Source organism: Erpetoichthys calabaricus (assembly GCF_900747795.2).
Source record: "Erpetoichthys calabaricus chromosome 1 unlocalized genomic scaffold, fErpCal1.3 SUPER_1_unloc_26, whole genome shotgun sequence".
In the NCBI taxonomy this organism is placed as follows: domain Eukaryota; kingdom Metazoa; phylum Chordata; class Cladistia; order Polypteriformes; family Polypteridae; genus Erpetoichthys; species Erpetoichthys calabaricus.
The window spans coordinates 861,510-888,227 of NW_026261592.1; the positions used below are offsets into that span (position 1 = coordinate 861,510).

The 26,718-nt window shown below is 42.4% G+C and overlaps 1 protein-coding gene across 3 annotated transcripts in view; it reads right to left on the bottom strand.

Annotated features, from left to right (window-relative positions):
• Positions 1 to 26,185, bottom strand: part of LOC114643292 (NACHT, LRR and PYD domains-containing protein 3-like) — a 39,304-nt gene extending 13,119 nt beyond the window's left edge. The window contains exons 1-4 of one of the 3 annotated variants that reach the window (XM_051921830.1): positions 25,388 to 26,185; positions 11,632 to 13,357; positions 4,716 to 4,892; positions 2,009 to 2,185 (exon numbers count right to left, since the gene is read on the bottom strand). In XM_051921830.1, the coding sequence (XP_051777790.1) occupies positions 2,009 to 2,185; positions 4,716 to 4,892; positions 11,632 to 13,357; positions 25,388 to 25,439 (2,132 nt within the window). In that variant the 5' untranslated portion in view covers positions 25,440 to 26,185. The remainder of the gene's footprint in view (positions 1 to 2,008; positions 2,186 to 4,715; positions 4,893 to 11,631; positions 13,358 to 25,387) is intronic. The other 2 variants (XM_051921831.1, XM_051921832.1) reach the window with 2 other exon arrangements.
• Between the last annotated feature and the right edge of the window lie 533 nt (positions 26,186 to 26,718).

The following is a 26,718-nucleotide window of genomic DNA, read 5'->3' on the forward strand; positions in this document are numbered from 1 at the left end:
GGCTTCTGCTCCAGCCACCTTAGCTGGTCACCACTGAGGACCCCAAACTCACCTTGTGTTCCCACCACAATCCCATGGCCTTCAGCAGGGTGCCTCGTGAGACCTTCTCCTTTCTCCTAACGCCATCACTCAGCCTTCAGCAGAAGCCCACTTGGTGCAGTTGGTCACTCTTGCTCTTTGAGCACACAATAGGTTTTGACATTACCCCTTGAGTGCCATGTGCTCACTCCTCTCACAGCCATTTCTTGACCTCCACTCCACTGCATCAGCTGAGCCACAATTCTGCATTTAGTTTATTTCTCATTTAACCTCCGTCTCCATCTTTTCATTTTTCTTTCCTGTTCAGTTTTGTTCTTGACTATCCTGCTCAGCTCATTTTAAACTCACTGGGGTGCAGGTGTCTAATTCCACACCCCAGAACACTAATGAGGACACTGGCTGAACCACACGTGTCTGCAGGTGTAAAGTGCGCTCCGCCAATTCACCACCAACACTCCAGGGCTGCTCTGCTCCCCCACACTACCACATCCACCTACGCCCCTCTGAGTCCACCATTTTAATTTAAAAACCTGCACACAACCACTGACCACTGACATGTGTCACTACACAGCTTTGTATTTAGTAGTAAAGAGAATCACGCAGTGACCAGAGTGACCAGTGGAGCACAGGACTAGTGTGACAGGTGTCCTTAGTGACGTCAAATTATTCACATCTCCAGTCGGCCATTTGATTGTCTGCTGGCATTGAGGAAGACCCTGAGTGACTGAAATGACAAAGAACGATTTGTGAGGCAGAGGGTTTGGACCTGTGATGACATCAGTGAAGACCATGTGTGTATAAAAATATCAAAAAGGCGCTATATACTGGATTATTGAGAAAGTCATGTGACAGCCTACACTGATCATGTGGTGAGATTCTTGTTTTAATGTCCCACAAGAGACACAAGTGTGAGTTACAAACACAAGAGGGCTTCACTCCTCACACTGGAGTATCTCACTGACACGCCCACTGAGGTCACCTTCCCAGAATCCTCTCAGTCTCTCTGACGTCTACTGCACATGATGTGTGTGTCCACCTGTCGGTCACTAAGCCCACTGACAGATATATGTCGATGTCCTGTGTAGACCTGGGGGTCATGTCTTGTAGAATGATGTCGGCCTGTTCAGTCCACTTGCCTATAATGGCGGTCACTTCCTGTGTCTCCCACCTTACTGTCCACACTGCCTTCAGTCCTATTCCTCTCCTCCCTGTCACCTTCTCTTTCTGTGTATGGCTGGCTGGTCATTTCTACTGCTGCTGTCCACCTTTCCTCCTGTTCCTCTGTCTGTCCTCCTCTCTCTCCTTCTCCTTATCCTCTGCCTTGTCCTCCTCTTTTATTTGTCCTTTTCTTCATTCTGTTCATCTCCTTCTCTTGTCTCTCCTTATCTTTGTTATTCTATTCTCTTTGTCCTTATCTGCCACTTCAGTCCAGCTCTAGCTGTCCACTCCTCTTTGTCTTCTGTCACTTTAGTTGTCTCTTCTTCTCACACTGACTGTGTTTCTCCTCCTTATTCTATTTTAGTGATTTTAACAAACTTTAGTGAGGACATCAGAGGAGTGTAAGGGGGAAAGTGACAATGGAGGACAGGAACAAATATGAGATTATAATAAAGAATGGACAGCGTGGGCTTGAGGGACAAGAAATAAAACAACAGTCTGGACAGAAAGGATGAGGAGAGTGACCAGTGTGGTGGAGGGGCTCAGGGTCACAATGCTGTCTTTATGAATTGAATTATTAAAGGAAATCTGCAGTTGTGTCAGCTCACGTCCATCTGTCTGTCCATAAGGGACACTGCAGTCTTTCCTGATTAAACACAGCGTTTGTGTTGTGGGAGTGGAAAAGTCAGAGTGATAATGTGACAAGAAATAAAATTCATGACACACACACTCACACACACACACACATACACACACACACACACACACACACACACACAAACAGACACACACACACTTGTTGTTCTCTTACTTCAGTTTCTTTAATATGCAGTTTTCACTCCTCAGCCCCTCACACAACTGATCCACTCCTGTATCCTCCATTTTGTAGTTGCTGCTCAGGTTTAGTTCAGTCACTCGTGAGTGTGGAGCAGAAAGAGCTGAGGAGAGAGCTGAGCAACATCTGGAGGTGAGACGACAAAGAGACAGGCTGTGGAAAAGAAGAGAGAGAAGTGAGGACATGAGGAGAGACAGACAGACAGACAGAAGGACAATCAGCACAAAGTTTCAATGGCCACTTGTCTTCTGACTTTTTACTGAAGTGCAGTGTGAACACGAGACCACTGCCATTCTTATAAAGTAAGGCGCTATATACCTGACAGGGTCTCATGCTTTCACGCTGGACTGACTGGTGCCAAGTCATTCAGACTGACATGTGGACATCAACACTGGATAAGAACGTCACAGACATGAGACTGACGACGTCCTGCACTCGTGTGACCAGATGGACTTGTCATAGGTGACCATGGAGTGAGGATGACAAACTGGAATTCTTGTCTATCATTTACTACTCAGTACTGGCAGCTCTAGTGGTGACCAGCAGCAGGGACATTATACTCAAACTATATAATGCACTAATGAGACTACATCTGGTGTATTGTGTGCAGTTCTGGTCACCATGATATAAGAAAGACTGGGCAGCACTTGAAGCTGTGCAGAGGAGAGCAACCAAGTGCATCATGGGACTGAAGAACATGTCCAACTGTGACAGACTCAGAGAATTAAACTTGTTTATCTGAGCAGAGGAGACTGTGTTGTGACCTCATCCTGGTATTTAAAATCCCCAAAGGCATAGATAAAGGAGATCCTGCAGAATTCTTTCAGCTTAATGGTGAATCACATACTTGAGGACAGCAGTGGAAATTAAAAGAAAGTGCATTTAGGACTGAAGCCAGGAAGATCTTCAGTATGCAAAGAGTTGTGTGACTCTGAAACAAACTACTAAGACATGGAGTTGAAGCAGAAACCTTGACGAGTTTTAAGAAGAATCTGGATGAGCTATCGAGACAGCTTAGCTATTAACTAAACACACGGCCTTGATGGACTGAATGGTCTCCTTACGTTTGTCAAATGTCTTATGTTCTTATGTCACTTTGCTTCATCTCTTGTATGACCCCTTGTAGAGCACCAAGACTCATGTGAGGCTCCTGTTTGTTGACTTCTCTTCAGCGTTTGACACTATTCAGCCTCACCTTCTTACTCAGAGATTTATTAAAGAATTTAATTTCGACTTCAGTTTGGTAGGATGGCTGATTGACTTTTTAAGAGACGCGACTTGAAGAGTGAAAGCCAATGGCTGTCTGTCTGACATGTTGTCCTCATCCTCAGGTCCCCTCATGTCTGTTCTTTCTCCTCTTTTGTACTCCTCTACACAAATAGTGGTCTCAGCAAATTTGAGGACAGGATCATCTTAATATGTGCTGATGACTCTGTGATTATTAGCCTACTGAATGAAACCAGTCCTGGTCTAGTGAGAGATTACTCTGTGAACTGGTGGGGTGAGTCTTTTCTAAACCTCAATGTTACAACAACTAATGAACTAATAAACTTAGAAGCAGCACCAGTCACCTACAAGAAACAATCACCAAAGAGCAGGCAGTGGAGATCATTGACAGTTATAAATATCTGAGGACAATCAAAGACTCACAGCTGACTTTTAAGGGAAGCACAGAAGCCATCAGCACAAAGGGACAGCAGCAGCTCCACTGTTGTGGATCACAGGGGTGTGTACAGCCGTCCTGACCACAACACAGACATGCTGGGCACAGACTGCCACACAGCACACCTTTATTAATAGGTGGAGAAGCTTTGCTTCTTTGCTTCCTATGAAGAACACAATGTCCTCAAGATAAAAACACAGTTTCTTTCTTTCTTTCTTTCTTTCTTTCTTTCTTTCTTTCTTTCTTTCTTTCTTTCTTTCTTTCTTTCTTTCTTTCTTAGTTTATTCAACTCCTGGGTGTGCTACAGGTGGATTATCAGTATTTCCTGGACTCACTCCCAGGTGTGGTAGAAGTCCACTTTAGGGCTCTGCAGCTCCCCCTGGCATCCCCCAAAAATCCCAACAGGGATTCACCAAACTCCAAGTCCCATTGTGTCCTGCACTTATTATTCTGTCACCTCAGTCCTCCTCCAGTTTGTCCACAGCCACTCTGGTCAGCTCTTCTGCCCCCACTCACAGTGTTTCTCCTTCTGATTCTGTTTCAGTGACTTTAACAAACTTTAACAAACTTTAGTGAGGACATCAGAGGAGTGTGAGGGAGGAAAGTGACAAAGGAGGATGGGAGACAAGATTAAGTGTGGCACTGTGGGAAAAGAAAGAAAATTAAAGACTGGATGGAGAGAACGGTGACAGTGGCCACTGTGAGGGAGGGTCTCAGGGTCACAATGCTGCCTTCATTTATTTACTGTGAGTCCACCTCACGTCCATCTGTCCGTCTGTCCAAATCTGACACTGCAGTCTGTCCTGATTAAACACAACGTTTGTACTGTGGGGGTAAAACAGTCAGAGCCATAAAGTCAGCAGAAATACAATTCAACAAAACACACACACACACACACACACCACACACACACACACACACACACACACACACACACACACCCACTCACACACACACACACACACACACACACACAGATACACACACACACACACACACACACTCTTGTTGTCCACTTACTTCAGTTTTTCTAATTTGCAGTTTTCACTCCTCAGCCCCTCACACAGGTGATTCACTCCTGAGTCGTCCATGTTCTTATTGCTGCTCAGGTTCAGTTCAGTCAGTCGTGAGTGTGGAGAAGAAAGAGCTGACGAGAGAGCTGAGCAACATGTGGAGGTGAGACGACATTCAGACAGGCTGTGAAGATAAATAGAGAGATGTGAGAACATAAGGGCAGAAAGACAGACGGACTGACTGACCATCGGTGGTCTCAATAAGTGACATGATGACTACAAGCACAGCTGGATGCTCAGGTGTGTCACTGAACAGCAGGCTGCTGCTAGCATTTGAACTGAAACACAATTTGAACTCCACACCAATGCTGCCCTTCAAGGCGCTATATACCTGAAGCATCTTCTATCTGTCAGGTTACCCTCAGTGATGAGAGGACGTCAGCCGTCACACTGGACAGGAGTGTCACACAGCAGGACTGACCTTGTCCTCCACTTGAGTGTTCAGATGCACTTCTCTGAGTTGGTGACAGCCAAGTGACAAACTCAGATTTCTGTCCATCATTCAGGACTCAGGGTGAGGACACAACTGAAATGATTGACAGGAGGCCATTTACAAATGCCAGCCTCTCCAGATATTCAGTGACAGCAGCTGTAAATCAGTCAGCCTTTATTTTATAGAGCGCTAGTCACAAACTAACAACACAAACAAGAGGACAAATAAACACAACGAGCCCAAAGATAAATAAGTGACGAGGGAGAGGTGACAGGAGAGGTGACGTGACAGTCCAGTCCAAGAGGGACACACAGAGGGTCACCGGCTGCTCACAGTGACACTCTACTCTGTCCAGTCATCTTTTCTAAGGCCTATCAGCCACCTGAGCTCAATAGACAAACTCCACTCAGCCAGCTGGTGACACGGGTTCAAGGTGACAGGCTTGTTGTGTCATAGCGAGGGTCTCTCAGTGTCACTGCACACACCAGCTGTCACAGACATGGTGGACTGAAGAGCTTTGGTGGTCAGTAGAGAGTTTGCACCCTGGACAGGCCTCCGCTCTTCAAATTTAAAAAACTGAATAATAAATAAAACAGAGGATAAAATAATAAACCATAGAAAAATCAAAATCAAAATAAAGAATAAAAATGTGTTTTAGTGTCACTGTGACAAAGTGAACAAATGGATGCAGTTTACAAATTAGAATTTGTGTGCAAATATTGATGAAGATATTGCAGATAAAAATATGAAAAGAGACAAAGTCATCACCTTTATTTTATAGCGCCTTTCAATCCAAAGTCACTTTACATGTCCAGCTCTATCCTTGTATTCTTACTCTGAGCACAGACAGGTGACGTGACTCACTCAGGGTCACACAGCATGTGACAGGCAGGAACTGAACCCGCGTCACTGGGATGTCAAGTGCGGCACCTCAGCCACTGGGCACAGAACTGGGAATCAGGATTGGCCAGAATGACAGAGGAGGCGGGACATGAGCTGTCAGTAAGCCTGAGAAGGTGTGAAGAGAAGGCGGCCATCTCAGTGAATTTGATTTATCAGGCCTTTGATCAAATGGGATGCTTTGGTGTCTTTGGATGACCTAAAAATGTCAACTGACTGAAGTGTATAATTATTGTGTTGTTAAACATTTGGTCAAAGTGTGAAGGCTAAGGAGGGCTGAAGTGACACACAAACACTCAAACCTGTGACGTGAACAGGACAGTGGCACAGTGGTTAGACACACATCAGGGACCAGGGTGCCAATCTGAACACACGACTGAGTTCTCGGCTCTCGGTGCTGATTCTTTTTTCATTTTTATGCTGATAGGACTTCAGGGGTGTTGGTGGCTTCACATTTATGAGTCAAGTACTCAAAGACGTGGTGACTATAAACCTCTAAAGTAAAATGTGTACAAATAAAAGTGACATACATGTGACAAGGGCCACAAATCAAATGTCATTGGACAAACTCGGAATTGTCACAGATCTACAAACACTGAGCTGAGTTTGTGTGTTCAACTCACAACTGAAATCTTCTTAATGGCCGACGAGAAGATGAGCCAAAGACGAAGTCAGCTGACAAGTCAGCTCCGCATTTCAGGCCATCGTCAGGCTGTGGACTGCAGGACTTGGGTGGCATCGGACATTTCACTCCTTCAAAAGGTCTAAGGCTGAGGTGAGCTGCTCAGTGGTCTTGTACCCCATGTTTGTCTTATTGTGTTATTGTTAAGATTTGCATTTATTTTTTAAACTATGTGAATATTGCAAAGTTATTCTTGTTCTTGTTATTCTTGAGTGTCATTTGTGTTATTTCTGTTATGACTTCTTCAGAATTGTTTACACTTTGAGGTAGTTGATGATATTTTATGTTTTCCTGTGACGTCATCTTCAGTTCTTCATCCATCCATCCATCCTCTTCCGCTTATCCGAGGTCGGGTTGCGGGAGCAGCAGCTTGAGCAGAGATGCCCAGACTTCCCTCTCCCCGGCCACTTCTTCTAGCTCTTCCGGGAGAATCCCAAGGCATTCCCAGGCCAGCCGACAGACATAGTCCCTCCAGCGTGTCCTAGGTCTTCCCCGGGGCCTCCTCCTGGTTGGACGGGCCCGGAACACCTCACCAGGGAGGCGTCCAGGAGGCATCCTGATCAGATGCCCGAGCCACCTCATCTGACTCCTCTCGATGCGGAGGAGCAGCGGCTCTACTCTGAGTCCCTCACGGATGATTGAGCTTCTCACCCTATCTTTGACCCTATCTTCAGTTCTTGTGTGTCACTATTCTGTGTGTCTGTTGTAAAGGAGTTCCTACAAAGTGACAATCAGGGTCACACTAAGCGTTTTGTCAAAGATCAAGGAGTACAAAGTTCAGTCCATTGGACTTCTGCATTATCTGAGTTTGTGGATGTGACATAAAGAATAAGTAGACGTGTGTTTAACAGTCAGACGTCACAACTGGTGCTTTGTGTTTCAACTGCGAGTTTGGATTTCACTTTCAGTTTTGACACTCGGCTTTTTCATCTTTCAGTTCTGATCTCCTCTTCTGGCTCTTGATTCCCATCTTTCTCTCAGTCCCTTTTCTTTCTGCTGTTTTTATTGACGGCCTGATTTAAACTCGGATCATTTAAAATGAGTGACTCAGTGAGAGAAGACGAGTTTACAAAGATATAAAGGACTTTCAGGGAGAGGTTAAAGATTTAAAGACCCCGATGACACAAGTCACAAATACTTTGTGACAAACTCTAACTGATCTTTCTACTTCAAGTGCTCACATAAATCAAGGTGCTGGTGGTCTGCCAGTAGCTGGTGGGAGTCACGTAAAGGACCAGCCAGTCCTCATGTGATTTGTTTCACTGGAGACCCTAAAGATGGAGGGGATGTTTAAATTAACAAAGGACGTGTTTGATTGTCAGCCAAATCCTGATTCTAAAAGTGAGCTCATGTTGGTCATTTGATGTCACTGCTTGATGAGAAGCCACCTGAGTGGACATTCACAATGACAAGACAAGTCAACAGTGCTGTCCATCTATTGAGGATTTGGTTTGTGAATTTAGAAACATTTTAAATATGGCTGTCAGATTAGAGGTGGCAGTCAGTTCGATTACTAGAATTCAGACAAGACATTCAGTAAATATAAAGTGACATGTGACATGTGAGCCCATGAAGTGGTCAGACTGATGACCTTCTCATGTCACTGCTGACCACACAGAGCTGGCACACCACATGGTGTCAGGGCTGCCAGTCCTGATGGTGTCGACTCTCAGGTGTGACTCCATCACAAATCTGCTGCTAATGTCCTGCTGTCGTATGGACAGGCCAGTCAGCTACGTGACGATCATCGGGGGGTTTACTTCTGAACTGCTTTACACCCTAAAGACCTTAAGTAGTCAGTGAAGAGGGTGGGATTTGACCCTGTGGCCTGGAGATGTGGGGTAGCAGTGCTCACCTCTGTGCTGCCCCCCCGTGAAGGGATCACTTTGACTAAAACGAGTTCCAGAGGTGAACTCCATATTTCTACAGTAGGATTGCGGACAGGGGCACGGTGGCGCTGTGGGTAGCGATGCTGCCTCGCAGTTGGGAGACCTGGGGACCTGGGTTTGCTTCCCGGGTCCTCCCTGCGTGGAGTTTGCATGTTCTCCCTGTGTCTGCGTGGGTTTCCTCCCACAGTCCAAAGACATGCTGGTTAGGTGGATTGGCGATTCTAAATTGGCCCTAGTGTGTGCTTGGTGTGTGGGTGTGTTTGTGTGTGTCCTGCGGTGGGTTGGCACCCTGCCTGGGATTGGTTCCTGCCTTGTGCCCTGTGTTGGCTGGGATTGGCTCCAGCAGACCTCCGTGACCCTGTGTTCAGATTCAGCGGGTTGGAAAATGGATGGATGGGGTGCGGACAGCCGGAGTTCAGAGATTAGGATTGTTAATGAAAACTGCAACTAAAGTGGCAAAAAAGTGTTATGTTAAATGAAAAAAAGGGAAAGTAAAAGAGTGAAAAATAAAAACTAAACTGAAATTAAAACTGCATAAAGAAAATTAACTGAAATGAAAAAAAAATCTGCTTTTATAATTTTTTTGAATAACCAGACCAGAGTTCAACAATCAATTAGTTGACAGATTTTGTTGTTTTCCATTCCTGTAGCTCACTCTCTCCGTTGTTTTCTGTGTGTTTCACAAATCTCTTTCTTTACTTGTGCTAATTGTATATTTATGATCATCAATACTCACCTGAGAGTCTGTCCCTGCGCTATACACACACACACTGTATGCTATTGTATTGTACTCCGCTCAGCTCTGGGCGACACTCCAAGGCTGGACCTTCACCTCCACTCACCGGCGGGCGGCCGAGCACTTGGACTGACGGACTTTAGCAGCACAGAAGGGTCTCTGAAGTGTTTGAGGGTCAGCGCTGTCTCTTCATGGCGCCTCTTCATGGTCAGAGCGGACTCCTTCATCACTGACTGCTCAGCACAAAGACTCTGCAACAGGCTGTTTATTCTCCGCTAACTCTACGCTCTTTATAATCAGCATTTTAATTTATAAAGATATCACTTTACACTTTCATGACATACTGGGCACAGGATAGAAATTACTTTAAAAAAAGTATTAATATGACCGCAGCACACGTGTAATAACTGAGCACTCACGTATGATTACTTTACATTCTACAGCACACGTGATGTCAGTGACAGACGACGACTCTTCTGTGGAGGGCACTGGCACAATGGCAGCCCCCCCTCAGACTGGCACTTCAATTATTAGATGAGCCATAGTGTGTTTTATAATGACTTTATTAAAAAAAGATTTATTTTTTAGAAAATTGTTAGCAAAGTACGATAATTATCGAACTTGTGTTTCCATTAAAAAGATTACCTTTTGAATCTTTTTTTCTATACAAAGATGTTTCAGTGTTTAGGTGTGAGAGGCTGCAGCCCCACTTGTACTTAAAATGTTTTATCAACCACAAATAAGCAGACCACCTTGAGTTAGTAGCGAGTTCTTTCTTTTCCTTATTTTTGAAAGTATTTACTTTGTTGTCCTATTTAGTCAGAATGATGTAAGTGGGGCGTCACTGTGATTTGATTTGGCTTTACACGGCTGGGGGGCTCCACATTCCTGACTACACCCGCGGTGCACGTGAAGGATGCAGCTGCTGCCATTGGACACCAATATGAGGCTGCTGGTGATTTGTGATTGACGAGTGAGGAGGTGAAATAAAACAAACTCAGCAATCGGGGAGAGACGACCGGCCGGAGGAAGTTGGTTTGTTGTCCCTTTAGTTCTTAGAGGAGTTCATTAGTGCTAACCGTGTTATTCTTATTAAAGGGGGACTCCCAGAATGCATAACAAGATGGCCGCATGTTCATTTAGTGTAGCAGACAGCTGGTTCATTTACAAAGCTGTGACAGCCGACTGAGGGGGGATTTTCAGTTCAGGAGGGTAACTGATTTGGGAGAAGCGGCTCAGGTTTAGTGGACGGCGCGCTCAGGTTAGACGGCTGTGGTTTGTCTCGCCATTGGGAGCCACTTTAGTCAGCTGATGGCTGCTGGGCTCTTAGAGATTTATTTATTTATTTATTTTTCAAAATTAACAATTTGAATGAGTGCAACAGGTGAATATTTATTGTTTGCTTTGGTGTTTTGCTATTGGTTGGTTTTTTATATTTTTATTTTTTTCCTGTGTTTAATGTTTTCTTTATTTTTTGAATGCAATGCGTCTGTTGCCACATTTGTCCTAATTAGTAATTGTGCCATCTCTGACCAGTGTCTGACCCTGTCACCTACCTGATGACATCTACTGGGGGGCTAAGGAGTGTTTTCCTCGCTTATCTCCTGCCACACCACACACCTCAGTTTATTTATTGATGAAGACCCCACGCAGGTTGTGTCCCCGTCACTTGTCACTGTTCTGTGGACACTGAGGAGTTTGATCTTTCATATCCTCCACGATGAAGGAGAGTCTCATTATTACCTGAGAGCTTCTTTAGACAAAACTGAACATGCTATACAGATTTAAAAACTTACTTATTGTGATTAAAGTTTTTAATTCCTGCAGCTATTAATAAAAATTGTTTTAAAAATAACACACTGCAAAAATTACAAAACAGGCTTTCAATGCACAGACATATCTAACAATAACATGGAAATGACTTTTCTAGAACTTTCTAATCAGTTGTATTTTTCTCATTTCTCAACAAAAAGGGTCTGATAGTGAATTTCTGTGTTGAAAGATTCATTCAAACAAACAAGCTGAGTATAAATAATTATTTGATTTCTGTTGTTATTTAGCAGCTGTTGTGTCTTTCACGCGGCACTGTGACACACAGCAGTGTATGTTCTCACATGGACCCTCGTCTATTTGTAGTCCTGACACCCCCTGATGGACACACTAATGTCACCCCTCTGAGTCCACAGACAGTCACACTAAACTCATTGATGTTTTATTACTCACTTGACACGTCTGCAGCAGGTGAGTCCTGGCGCCAGTCTCATGATGCACTCTAAGGTCAGTGGTGTGTTTGTCATGTTGAGCTCCTCAAGTTCTCCACAGCAGCTGATGACAGAGCCCAGCACAGCACAGTCCAGAGGAGTTAAAGTTATCCTACTAAAGTCCATCTTTAAATCCTTCCCAATGGCATCTCTAATTAATTTCTTATTCTGAGTCTCATAGAGCCACTGACACAATCGCAGAGCTTCACTTTTATCTCGTCTCAGTAGCACCTCTTCAGCTTTTTTCTTCACCCACTCCAGTATCTTCTTTGCTGTCTTCACCTTAAACTCCCCCATGACTCCCCCCAGTGTTTTAAATACAGAATCTCTGGCCAGTCCTGCCAGGAATCGAGTGAGAATCTCAAACCGGCCATCTTTACAAGAGTCCAACTTCTCAAGCAGCTCCTCAATGCCACCTGATGGATTGAGGTAGAAGGAGCAGGCGGCCATGAACTCCTGTATGGTGAGGTGGTAGAATGTGTACGTCGTGTGCTCCAGAGTGCTTTCTCTCTGAAGGATTTCTTTGAGGAACCCTGAGAGAAATGGAGAGGACAGGACTGGCCGGAGACCAAAGGTGGACATCTCAAACTTGTCATAAAACACAAGAGTCTTGTTAGCCACCCCATAATAAGCCATCTTTCCCAGTTTGATCAGAATCTCTCGCTGGTTCTTGGCTTCTCGTTTATGATTGGTGAGAATGTTGTGAAGGAACATCACAAAGAGCTCAGTGACAGTTCTGGGGGCAGCTCCTCGCTCTTCATCAGGTGTCATGAAGTGGCTCTTCAGCACGGAGCAGATAATCCAGCAGTATGAGGGGTTGAAGCACATGGTGTACAGGATGGTGTTCTCCTCCACATACTGAAAAGCCTCAGAGCCCTGATCAGCATCACCAAAGAACTTCTTAAAGTACATCAGCCTTTGTTCAGGGAAGAAACCCAGGATCTCTGCAAATCGATCAACTCTCTTCATGTCCAGGGACTCCAGGGCTGTTGGTCTGGTTGTTATCAGGACTGTACAGTCCTTCAGTAATGTCCCTCTGATCAGATTGGAGACCAAGATGTGGACAGGGAAGCTCTCAACTGGGTCTGAGGGGAGTTTCCTGGGTGTAAAGTCCAGTTTGTGTTTGTACTCATCCAGTCCATCAAATATAAAGAGCAGAGATTTGGGTTTCTGAAGGATTTCCCTCAGTCTCACGTCATTGAGATATTTATAGTGCCTTTCAATCAGCCTGGTCAGAGGCATCTGTGGCTCTGTCTCTGTGTCTAGTAGATTGAGCTCCCTGAATTTAAACAGAAACACAAAAGCAAACCTCTGGCACTGAGTGCCTCTGGCCCAGTCAAACATGATCTTCTGGACCATGGTAGTCTTCCCAATTCCAGCCACTCCACTGACCACTACAATGTGAGGGTCTGTCTCACTTCCTGGACTCCTCCTAAAAAGCTGCTCAGTCCAGATTCGCTCACATTTCTCTTTTGTCCGCTTCTCTATCAGCTTTGCATGAGTTATCCCCATCTTCTCAAGTTCATGGTGCCTCTCACTGTAGGTTCTTTTGAACTGTTTGATGATCATCAGCTCTGTGTATCGTGTCTCAAAGCCCACAGCTCTGGTGTGTGGATCTCCAGGAGAATCCTGATCCTCTAGAGTTTTTGTGGATTCAGACACTCCACCTCTGTGTGTCTCATGGAGACCTGAAAGTGATAAAGAGAACTTGTGAAAAAGGAAATAAAAAAGGACTTTTGGAGGCTGACTTTGATGTTTGGAGATGCCAGATGATCCAGCACCTTGCAGTCAGGATCACTGAACTTGAAAAGGTGGCTAACCTGTGGTGCAGTAGGAGATTACAGATATTGCCCAGGTGTCTTTCACTGGGATAGCATGAACCTGAGAGGAGACCTCTAGCAGACAGGTAGAAACAGGTGTGTCATTGTTGGACATGCAGTACACACAAAGCTACAGGTGCACACAGGCCAAGGGCTCCAACCCAGAGTTGGAGGTTACCAACCATTTTCAGGTCTTTGTGGAGCTTAATGTTGACTCTGATAAGTCTGTGGTGGAGGAGCCCCAGCGGGTCACTTGAAAACCAGTCACCCCAGAAAGACAAAAGCAGTGAGAGTACAGGACTCAGTCAATAGAGGGATTGAGATTTAGGTTTGTGTTCTTGTGTGGTCAGACTCTTGTAGGGTGTGCTGCATACCTGATGGACAGTTGGGATACCTCCTTGGAAGGGTGAACAGTCTGCTGGCAAGGGTTGGGGTGGATTTATTTCTCATTGGCCATACTGGAACAGAAGACAAATGTGTGGGCAGAATGACACTTTGATAATCAAGGAGTTAAGTGCCAAACTGAGGAGTGGAACTGACATGGTGGTCTTCTCTGAAGCTCTGACTTTTCAGTCCATATAAGACTGAGGGGATTAGAAAGTTTAAACACATGGCTCATCTTGAGGTAGGATAGAAGGGCACAGGTTTATGGGGCATTGGGATGCCTTGATAAGATGCATTTGATCAGGAGGGACACCAATGTGGGGTGTGTGGAGGTGTTAGGTGGGACATTTAAGTAGATAAAGATGAGCGTGAGGGCAGAGGGTAGCAGGGAGGTTAGGACAGGCCTGGTTTCACATAAATGGATACCCACAACAGTGTAAAAACAAATACAGAAACAATTCAGAAGTTTCTATGTAATTGAGTAATACATTTAAATCACTGGCCTTAAATGCAATGAAAAAAATAATAAACTGTATGAGTAGTTCTGTGTAACTGAACAAACAGTGGGCTGAGAAAGTATTCTGACTCCATCCCTTTCTGCAAATTTTACTATGTTACCGAGTTAATTTTAAATAGATACATTTGACATTTCTGCCTATCCATCAACACTGAATAACCCATAATGACAAAGTGAAAACATGTTTTCAGAAAAGTGTAATTTCTCATTAATACAAATGTTTAGCCACTTAACTAAATACTTTGAAGAAGCCCCTTTGGCAGCATTTCCAGCTTCAAATCTTCTTGCTAAGTCTCAATAAGCTTTGCACACCTGGATTTGTTGAGTTTATCACATTATTCCTGGTAGATCCTCTCAAACTCCATTAGATTAGATGGTAACTGTCTGTAAACTGCCATATTCAGGTCTCTCCACACATGTTCTATGGGGTGTTACACCCGACTGAGGTTTGGTTGGCCCACTCAAGGGTACTCAGAAACTTGTCCAGAAACCACTCTAGTATTGTGGACTTTATGCACTGAAATGTCACCCCAGTCTCAGGTGGAGTGATCTCTGCAGCAGATTTTCTTCATTGGCCTCTCTGGATTTGTCTGCATTCCTTATCCTCTCAATTCTGGCCAGTCTCCCTGTCCCTGTACCCCCATAGCAAGATGCTGTCACCACCAACCTTCACCGTAGGATTGTTTTAGACAGCTAAGGAGCAGTGCCTGGTCTTTACCAGACAAAGTGCTTGGAGTTCTGCTCAAAGAGTTCAGTTTTTGTCTCTCCAGACCAGAGATTATTTTTCCTCACGCTCTCAGAGTTCTTTATATGCCTTTTGCTTAACAGGGGCTTCCATCTATCAAATCTCCAAAATAATCCTGATTGATGGAGTGCTGCTGAGATGGATATACTTCTGGCAGGTTCTCCCATCTCAACAGAAGACTTCTGAAGTTCTAAGAGTGATTGTTGGGTTGTTGGTCACCTCCTTGACCAAGGCCCTTCCAGCCCAGTTACTCATTGTGGATGGATAGAAAAGTCTCCATGAAGAGTCCTGGGGCCTCATGTATAAATGGTGCATACACAACAAAAATGTTGCGTACTCCCATTTCCACGCTCAAATTGTGAAGTGTATAAAACCTAAACTTGGCGTAAAGCCACAAAAATTTTCACGCCAGCTAAATGCTTGGCATACACAAGTTATCTGCTCAGTTTTGCAAACTGGCGGCACCCATCGTCAAAGCATTGCTTTTGTTCCAGTGTGGCTTTCCTTTCATTTTTAGATCCACATCCCTGATATGGCTTTATCATATACACTGAAATTAACCAAATATTATTTATTAGTTTAACCCCTTAACCGCCCTCTGCCGGATATATCTGGCATCGTAGCTTTAATGCTGACGCCTTACTGCCGGAATTATCCGGCACATTTGCCTGTGGTTATGTGAATGCCTGGCGCGTAGTATAACTGACAGTTTGGCGTGGGTATTATTACTACGTTGTATTTCGACAACTCTGCGCTTGTATTGGCCGATCACGTGATGTGATTCGAAAGTGAAAGCTGTGAATATGGCGAAACGTAAACTGACTTCAAGTGAGGTTTTGCAGGCAATTTTGGACAATAATTCTGATCATGATTGTAGCAGTTCTGAAGAAGATTTTAGCGACAATGATGATCAGCAACGTACGCTGCATGATACTGTGAATGACGGTGCATCGGATGACGGCGATGAGTGGGTGTATCCCTAGCATCTCAACTGGACTGCTGCCCGAGGTGAACTACCTTTTCTGCATCCGTTTGAGGCAACGTGTGGCTTTACTGTTGATGTAAACAATAACACTGCTGAGCAGTTTTATGAGCTGTTTGTGTCACCTGATTTGATCAGACATTTTTGACATCAGACAAATCTGTATGCAGCACAGTTTATTGAGAAAAATCCCAATTTACCTCCACATTCCCGTGTTCGTGCTTGGGTAGACACTGATGAAAACGAAATGAAAAAATTCATTGGGATTTTGATGTTGATGGGAATAATCAGAAAACCAGATATTGAGATGTACTGGTCTACAGATCCTATGTATGCAACACCTATTTTTGCAGCTATCATGACACGTAACCGATTCTCTTTGCTGCTGAAATTCTTTCATTTGAATGACAACAGAAATGAGCCAGATAAGAAAGATCCAAACCGCGACCGCTTGTTTAAGCTACATCCTTTGATTGACCATTTATTTGAAGCATTTCAGTTGCCCTACATGCCAGGACCGTCAGTTGCAGTTGATGAAAGTTTATTGTTGTGGAAGCCTGAGAAAAGGTACATTTTGTGTTTTATTATGTGTTTGCCCATTTCTAGAACTTGCACAACATTTAGTGGTCAATACTGCTTGAATAAATGTAAAAAATGTAAACAAAATGTAAAAAAGTAAAAAAACGAAAATTGTTCAGATTTCGCCTGGCGTGGGGAATATTTAGGGAGTTGGCGGTTAAAGGGTTAAGGCATCTGATTGTAATTAACCAGTAACAATATAATGGTCTACAGAATGGCCAAAGTATTCCAAATACCATAGCTACTTTAGCGTTGTTTCTCTCAATGCACCACTTAGAGTATTTATATCACTGTAATCGAGTGTGGAATCACAGCTCTACAGCAGCTGATCAGAAAGAGAATTATCAGTATACAGCATTAAGCACATGCTGCCTCAGCCATGCTGTCTATTGAACTGCTCTCACATGGCAAACGCTTCAGAACCTTTCCTGTACGGACCTCGCGGTTCAGAAACAGTTTCATCCCAAGAACTCATTCAATCCATCAAGTTCTCCTTGTAGAACTGTTTGTACTTATTAGTACAATTACCTCACTGTAAACTAGCGTTACAGTTATAATATTGCACAACCTGAGCCACTTTATAAAGCAAGTATTTACATATGATGAAATGCAGCAAAATATGTTTATTACATTATACAGATAAAATGTTAACATCATTTAAATAATCTGTATCTATACTAATAAAAGGCAAAGCCCTCACTGACTGACTCATCACTAATTCTCCAACTTCCCGTGTAGGTAGAAGGCTGAAATTTGGCAGGCTCATTCCTTACAGCTTACTTACAAAAATTAGGCAGGTTTCATTTCGAAATTCTACGTGTAATGGTCATAACTGGAACCTGTTTTTTGTCCATATACTCTAATGGAGGAGGCGGAGTCACGTATCGCGTCATCACACCTCCTACGTAATCACTTGAACTAAAAACAAGGAAGAGATTTACAGCACGAGTCAAACGCGGGAACGAAGGTAAATGACGTTAATTTTTGAGTGTCTTTTAATACCGTGTAAGCATACATATTAACACATGTGCAATTAAATGTGAGCATTTACGGGGTGATTTCTCAGGCTTAAAAGCTTTTATTAAAAAGGTAAATGCTAACTGTTTTCATTCTGAAGGGCACAAACCACGTTGGATTTTGTAATGATAGTTGATTAGTAAGGTCTATTAAGGGATACTTACAGAAGGATTAGTAATGCCTGTGAATGCCGATGCAAGTAAGAGAATGGGTGTGAACTAAAGAACGATTAGTAACTTGTACAGTAAATGTCTCTAAAGTCTGTCTATTAAACAGTTATTATATCTTTCAATCCTGTGTATTGATTAAACTACGAACCTAACAAGATCACTACATGGTGTCAGAAGTGGCGGATTGGAAGAGGAATGTGAAGAAGAGGTTCAGCTTTTGAATGAGTCTCGTGTCTGTGAGTAACCCGAAAACGTGATCAGAAAGCGCTAAGACATTCTAGCAAAAGAGAAAAAAAAAATATGTTAGGATTACAGCCCCCACCAAATCTCCAGTTAAAGGGAAATGTAGCTGAAAATTGGAAAAGATTTAAACAGAGGTTCGAGTTGTATCTTGCTGCGATTGAAGCAGATAGGAAAAGTGAAAAAATGAAAGCGTCTATGCTTCTACATGTAATTGGCGAAGAGGCGCTAGAGGTGTATAACAATTTTTAGTTTGAAGAAGATGGAGACAATATGAAATTGAACAAAATAGTTGAAAAATTCGAAACGTATTGCAACCCAAAGCGCAATGTGACGTTTGAGCGGCACAAGTTTTTTTACATGTTTCCAGAAAAGCGGAGAAACAATAGAGCAGTATGTGACGGAATTGCGTAATAGGAGCTGTTCTAAGAAGAAACCGTCAAGACATCAAAGGACCAATAACCTCTAATCAGAACACTAACACCAGCGAAACAAATATTAACGAGAAAACAAGTATAAATCAGGAAAGAACATCTCAACTGCTAACACAATTAACCAGAATATCAAAATGTCAAGTAAAACCACCAGAACGACTCATTGAGACATGTTGAGGATTAAAGGAACATTTTCAATTAAGAAATGCTGAATTCCTTTAACAGTTGTGCTTTTTATACATAGTTTGAATGCTGGATGTATGCCTGAAATGTTCTGGATAGTTCAGTTGTTTGAAGTGATAAAGAATTAAACGTGTGCATTTACGGAGTGATTTCTCAGACTTAAAAGCTCGCCTTTTATTAAACAGGTAAACGCAAACTGTTTTCATTCTGAAGGGCACAAACCACGTTAGATTTCAGCCGTTAAACGCGCAAAAATGTCGGTACACCAGATAAATAATCGCAACATATTATCAGTTGTATTGTATGCTTACAATACATATAGAAATGTGTTAATCGTTAACTAATAGTATCGGATAGTGTCTTTCGACTTTAAACGATTCCATGTCTTGGTGGGTTTGTGTAGCTTATTGTCAATATCTTTACACCTGTTTTTAAGACTTATTGACTGAAACGGGCTTTCACAAAAAAACTTAGGGCTTTGCTACAGGATACACCCTCCACAAGTTAAGGAAGTAAAAATAAAAGGTATATATTTCTGTTTTATTTAAACCTTTTAAGTTCGTATGCATAGCCCCATTTGGCTGTTTTAGGTTTTTTTTTTTTCTTCAGTAATATTTAATCTCCTTAAAGAAAAACAACATATGCATTTTACTTTTTTTGTATCTCTTTAGTAATATTTTAGTGTAAAAGGATAACGAGTATTTAAACCTTTTATGTTACTTTATAGTTATTTTACACAATGTTGAAAAATTAATAAGAAAGCTACATATTTTGGCAGCTGCTGCTTTAATTTTCAATGAAATGAAAAAAGCTCTCCAAGAGAAAACCTCAATGAAGAAGAAACAGTTTGCACTATCTAAAAAGAAGAAACCCTCATTTATAAAGGTTTGCTGCAGATGACTTAACTGAAAATAAATGAATAGTTCCTATGTGTATAATACATATTTATCTATTTGACTTATGCCTTTATTCCAGCAACTTGCAACAGCTGAGGTACAATTTGTTACATTACTTTTGTTTTTTGCAGCACAGGCAGGTGAAGTGACTTCCTCAGGGTCACACAGTGGTGTCAGTACCACAATTTGAACTGACAAGCTCCGGGTTTGCTGAAATATTACTGAAGAATAAAAAAAAACGAAAACGGGCAAATGGGGCTATGCATACAAATGTCCATCCATCCATTATCCAACCCGCTATATCCTAAATACAGGAGCCAATCCCTGCCAACACAGGGCACAAGGCAGGAAACAAATCCCGGGCAAGGTGCCAGCCCATCGCAGGGCGCACACACCCACACACACCCACACACCACGGACAATTTAGAATCGCCAATGCACCTAACCTGCATGTCTTTGGACTGTGGGAGGAAACCGGAGTACCCGGAGGAAACCCAGACAGACACGGGGAGAACATGCAAACTCCACGCAGGGAAGCGAACCCGGGTCTCCTAACTGGCACCTTTCACTGCACCACCATACTGCCCGCATACAAACTTAAAAGCTTTAAATAAAACAGAAATATATACCTTTATTTTTACTTCCTTAACTTGTGGAGGGTGTATCCTGTAGCAAAGCCCTAAGTTTTTTCATGAAAGCCCCTTTCAGTCAATAAGCCTTAAAAACAGGTGTAAAGCTAAACTTGCAGCACCGCTATTCAATTACACTTGCCTAACGCCTCTCCTAAGGGGACATACTGTGGGATCTGGGCATCCGTCAAAGCACCAATCAAGCTGTGATTTGTCGTCTCCCTCCCATGTAACAATCACAGCCCGTGTTACAACGCACTATGTATGTATGTGTATATGTATATGTGTGTGTGTATGTATGTGTGTATATGTATGTGTATATATATGTAGATATGTGTATATGTAGATATGTATATATATGTATATATGTATATGTATATGTATATATATATGTTTACATAACCTCTTTAACACACTACTTCTCCGCTGCGAAGCGTGGTTATTTTGCTAGTTGTTAATAAATAAACATGTCAGGGCACGGTGGCGCAGTGCTAGCTAGTTCAGGGATTGTTCCTGCCTGGAGCTGTATTCTTGCTGGTGCTGACGCAACACTGAAAGGATAGATGGATAGAATAATTAAACATGTACTACAAAGATATTTCAATGTTCCTTAAAAGTTTTGAAGAATCGCCTTTCTAAGGTTACAAATGGCTTAACGTTTATTACAGAGTTGATTGTGGTTACTTGAAGAAAGAAAAGCAAGGACAGGAATTGGGAGTTAGTACATTTACTGCAATAAATTGAAAAGCGTCTTGCGTGAGGCAGGAACAATCACTGGACAGGACACCAGCTCATCACAACCACTGTGCCACTGTGTCCCCATGTTTAATAACATTCTTTAACTCCTATGATCATGAAAATGCTATCAAATATATATATCAATTATTCAGAGAGCTGTAATATCACAAATGTAATCGATTCTGTGTCCTGTCGGAGGAAGAGGAAGCCCGTTTAAGGAGCACATAGTGATTCACACACATAGAGGACATAAAAGATCAAATACAAAAGAAAGCATTTAACGTGCTACTTTAGTTACTATGGGATCTGAGAAAATAGTAAATTAAATGATTTAAAGATGAAGTTTATAATGTTCTACTTTAATGACAAAATAAACTACGTAATTAAAGTGGAAATTTCGAGATTAAAGTTGATATTTTGAGCTTTTTTCCCCACTGCGTCCCTATTTTTTTTCCTCTGTACTCTAATAAGCTTTCATATGACACTCAGACGATGGGCTACGACTCGCCTTTTCACAACGACTTCGATATCTGACCAGTTCTTTTTTATTTTGGGCACTGTGCGACTTTATGAACTTGAGCTTTCAAGTTTCTCCACCATTCTATGTCACTCGATCAATTTCAATTTGTTGTTTATATCACTGTTTAAACAAACAAATAGTACGTTTTCTTTGCATCCACTTGGTATTCACTGAAATTATTCTATTTCCCTCCTATGCTTTTGCCATTGTCTTTTCACAGAAGGCTGAGCTTAAGGGCTATTTATATTGATCTGCATATTCAAGGAGGCGTGATTCTGCGAGGAGTTTGGAGTGAGGCAGCAGGCATGTGCACATGCGTTACTTTTCACACTGACCGGGATTTATGATGTTCCAACAACGATGGATGGATTAAAAGCCAGAAGTCTGTATGACCATCACCATCAAGTGACTCCGTGAGAACCCTAACTACAAAGAGGACTATCTCATTTTTGTTAGGTAGAATGCCCAGAGGGGACTGGGCGGTCTCGTGGCCTGGAACCCCTACAGATTTTATTTTTTTCTCCAGCCTTCTGGAGTTTTTTTTGTTTTTTCTGTCCACCCTGGCCATCGGACCTTACTCCTTTTCTATGTTAACTAATGTTGTCTTATTTTAATTTCTTATTTTGTCTTTTATTTTTCTTCTCTTCATTATGTAAAGCACTTTGAGCTACTTTTTGTATGAAAATGTGCTATATAAAAAAATGTTGTTTTTGTTGTTGTTATGTAGCGGAAGAACGTGCAAGTTGGCATTCACACAAATTTAAGCATCTGCATTTTTTGAGCATACGCACATTTCCACTTTTATCCGTTCGCTATATTTTAGTGTGAATTCTACACACAGCGTTATGCATGAGGCCCCAGATGTTTTTAGACTTCTTCCATTACACAGTAAGTGTGGCCACTGAGCTCCTCTGAACACTCAGAGCTTTACAAATGGTTTTATCCCTTTGCTTCATTCCATGTTTCACCACAACTTGATTGTACAGAGAGTTCCTTGTACTTTATTGCTTGGTTTTTGTCCTGACATGTAGTGTGAATTGTTGAATCTCCTATACACAGAGACACGTGTGCCTTTTTGAAGGCCATTCAATCAATTCAGGGGGCCACAGGTGGACTCTAATCAAGTTCTTGAAACATCTCAAGAAGAATGAAAGCAAATAAGAGACACCTGAGCACAATTTGGTGTGTCACAGCAAAGGGTCTAAAGACTTCTAGGAATGAAAGGTTTAAGTTTTTGATTTTGAATATTTTTTTGCAAACCTTTTAAAAATCACTAATAGTCACTTTCTCGTTAAGGGTTGTTGAATGTACAATGAAGGGCAGAAATGGCCAATTTATCCATTTCAAATTAAATCCATAAGAAAATAAAATGAGCAGAAAGTGAAGGGGTCTGAATATGCCTGGAATCCACTGCATTTATTATATTACCAGTAACGTGCAGTGAATCCACTTGACTTGAGCATTCCTAGTTTTCATCCTCTTTCTCTCTACGTTTATCATTCTTTTGCTCAGAGGTTGATGCGCTTGTTGATTCCTGAGCAGCTCTTCTTTTCTCCACACTAGCGGCCCGCTTCTTCTCTTCTTTCGCTGGCATCATTTCTCGTTAAAATTGATTAAGTCAGTGTTTGTGTTGCAATTCCTTAGTACATTTTCCTTAATTTTTCACTTAAGCTGGCACTTCAGTCTGCCTCAAGAATGATTTAAGATATGACAAGGTAGGGGAAGTGACGGCAAAGGTGGTAGGAATTGAAAATGGCGCCCGTACACATGCGCCTCATGGCTGCCCTGCTGGCTGCTGCTGTGAGTTGATTCTACAATAAAATAAAATAAAAATAAAAATAGGAATAACCTTGGAGGTCAATCATCACCCGAAAGCAGATAGTAGATGCCACGTAGTGTATGTGTACCAAATTTCAGGTCAATAAGTCAAACGGTTTGCGAGCTGCAGGTGATTTAAAATCCTGGACAGACAAACGAATAGCCACGGTAGCGTATTATAGAAGAAGATAGCAGTAGTGAGAAGTTAAGCAAAATGACCTCTTTATTGGCTGACTAGAAAGATTACAATATGCAACTTATGAGGAAACTCAGGCCCCTTCTTCATGAAAGATGTTGATTACAAAGGCGTGGGGGCCACCATGTATATAAAACACAATTTAAATGTAAGGCGTCTTCAATTAGATGGTGAGCTACAGCTTAGTGAGGATGTTTGGTACAATGAGACAGCATTAGGGATCAAGGCATCATATTTGGAGTGTGTTACAGACCACCTAATGACATCAATAATTTCAATTTACATCCTTTTAGAATATTAAAAAGACAATTTTAAAGGGGGAATTTACAGTCATGGGAGACATTAATTACCTGAACATTAAATGGGCTAACCCTGCAAATAGTGGAGGACAAGGACAGGAGTTTATAGACGTAACGAGTGACTGTAACTCAACTTAAATAATCTGAGCTACATGTGGTTTCTTCTTTTACCACATGACAAGGTCCTCCACAAGCCTCCTGTACTCCGACTCGTTTCTGTTAGTAATGCAGCCTGTGATGGAGGAGTCATCTGAGAATTTCTGTATGTGGCAAAAGTAAACAGGAAGGGAGACAGAACAGCTCACTGAGGTACTCCAGTGTTTCACACCACCATTTCTGACACACAGTCCCTCCGCCTCACAAACTGTTGTCTATTTGTCAGGTAGTCTGTGATCCAGGAGATTGTGGCAGCATCAAGATGCAAAGTCTTGAGCTTTTTCTCCAATCAATGAAAAAAATGGTATTAAAGATACCGGATAAATCAAAGAATATTATGCTGACTGTGATGCCAGCTTTGTCCAAGTGGGAGTAGACTCTGTGGAGCATGGAGATCAGAGCATCCTCAACACCTACATGTGTCTGATAGGCAAACTGCAGAAGAATGAGATGTTCTGAAATCAGAAGTTAGAGCTGTTTTAGTATCAGCCTCTCAGAGATCTTCATGATGTATGAGCAACTGAAGTCCTTTGGATCACTGGATCACAGCAGCACATGTGAGGAACAGGAGTGCCAGTGAAAAGTCAGCGTGGGTTTAGATGACGAGATCATGTCTCACTATTGAGGTGAAATTATAAGAGGAAGCAACAAAAGCAGACAAGATACGTGTAAAAGAATAAAAAGCACAGTCTGACTATGGGTACAGAATTGATTCAAGCACAAGAAGCAAAGAGATCTGAGGAGAGGAACCTTATCAGAACTTGATCACATTAACAGTGGTGTCCCTCAGGGGTCAGTGTTGGGGGTGATGATCTTTTTAATATAAAATAAATGATCAGACACTGGCAAGGCCTGGGAATTGTAGTAAAATGATCATTATTACATCAAGACAGTGGACAGAAGCCATGAATAAGGCTAGCAGGATGCCAAGTTATATATAGTGCCCCCATGTGAGGCCTCATCTGGAGTGTTGTGTGCAGTTTTGATCTTTGGGCACATAAAGTCTGTTGCAGCAGTAAAGAAAGTCCAGAGAAGATCAACAAGGCTGATTTAGGACTGAGAAGTCTGCACTATGAGGAGAGACTGAAGGAGTTGAACCTTTTCAGCTTAAACAGAGGCAGATGAAGATGTAATAAATTACGTTTTTAACGTTATGTAAGTAATTTCTATGGTGGATGCACTTTATTATATTAGATGGATCACACAGATGTTAACATTTTTCTCCAGAAAGAGAACAACAGACACAAGGAAAAAGTGTGGACTATAGGACCCTTCAAAAGCTGACAGTTATTTTGAAAAGTATTGAATAAGATTAATGAGGTTTTTGAGATGAATGGCCTGATCTCATCACAATTGTAATAACTGAGGAGCAGAGTCACAAGACCAGTGGCTCACCTTTAATACTAGCGTCAATGGGAGCGGGCTGGAGACTGGCCTGAATGTTCATCAAGAGGTCTGGTCCTGGTGAAATAAGAAGAGTCAGTTACAGCAGTAAAGAGGAAGATTAACAAAAGTATACAGAAGTACACAGTGAGGTATAGAATCAGAAAAATATCAAAAATGAAGGTGCACTTTGTCTGGCCACAATAAAGACTTAACGTCTAAAAGAAAGAACAAATCACCAATATGTGTCCATACTGGGAGTCTGCAATTAACTGTCCAGGAAAGAAGACCAAGAAAATGACACACCAGCCAGTATTAGGAACAGCAGACATATTGTGTATTTATCATGCTGCGGAGAGCAGGAGACAATGTGGAGAGCAGGGACTCTTTACTGAGACCTCAGGGGAACAACAAGCTTCATGGGGATCTGAGGGGGAGACGTCTGAAAAAACAAACATGATGAGCATGAGTGTGGACATCTGGGGGCATCTAAAGCTAACATTTACACACAGCGACATCAGTGGCATCAAAAAACAACAGAATCTGTGGCTTCCTGTTAAAGTAAAGAAAAAGAAAATATTATTACTGATCATCCTGGTGGGCTGTAGGTGTAGGCTTATAAAGTGTAGAAAGGGTGACATGTCAGTCAAATGTGCGGTCATGACAGGTGGCACATAGGTGACAGTAGCACACCAGTTACCAAAATATGGTAGGACCACTGACCCCTTTGAAGACTTTAATAAAAACTTAAAAGAGAAATTGAGGGGAACTGGAGGAAGTGTTGGCATTGATGGCCAACAATCAGGCGTCTCGGTGTAAGTGACAGACCTGACAGCCATGTGTGTCCAGTGGCCTACAGACATTAATGTTGTGTTTTGTGTTCCTGTGTCTCTCACTTTGTTTCCTTTTGTGATTTCTACACATTCATTGTTTTGCTAACTCTCAAGACCCCATTAACTTACCGCCCTCTGTGACCTCCTCCAGTATTATTGTCAGGTTTGGTGATGGAAATCTCTCAAGTTCTTCAGCCAGCGCCTCCCACAGGCCCACCAGCACCCCACTCTCCATCTTCATTATGTCACTGATGAAGGACTCCACACCTGACCGCCCCTGACCCTCTTCTTTGGCTTTGAATCTCTGAAAGACAAGTGGGTGACAAGAGGGCCACTTTAAAAAAGACCACTGGGGGAGCAGAACAGAGTGGTCAGTAGGGTCTGATGACCTCACAATAAAAGAAAGACCTGCTATGAACAGTCAGGCTGTCTCAGATGATTCCCCTGAGCTTACCATCTCTGCTAAGTTCTCTGTGCCTTGTACTGACAGGGAGACCCACCTACCTTGGC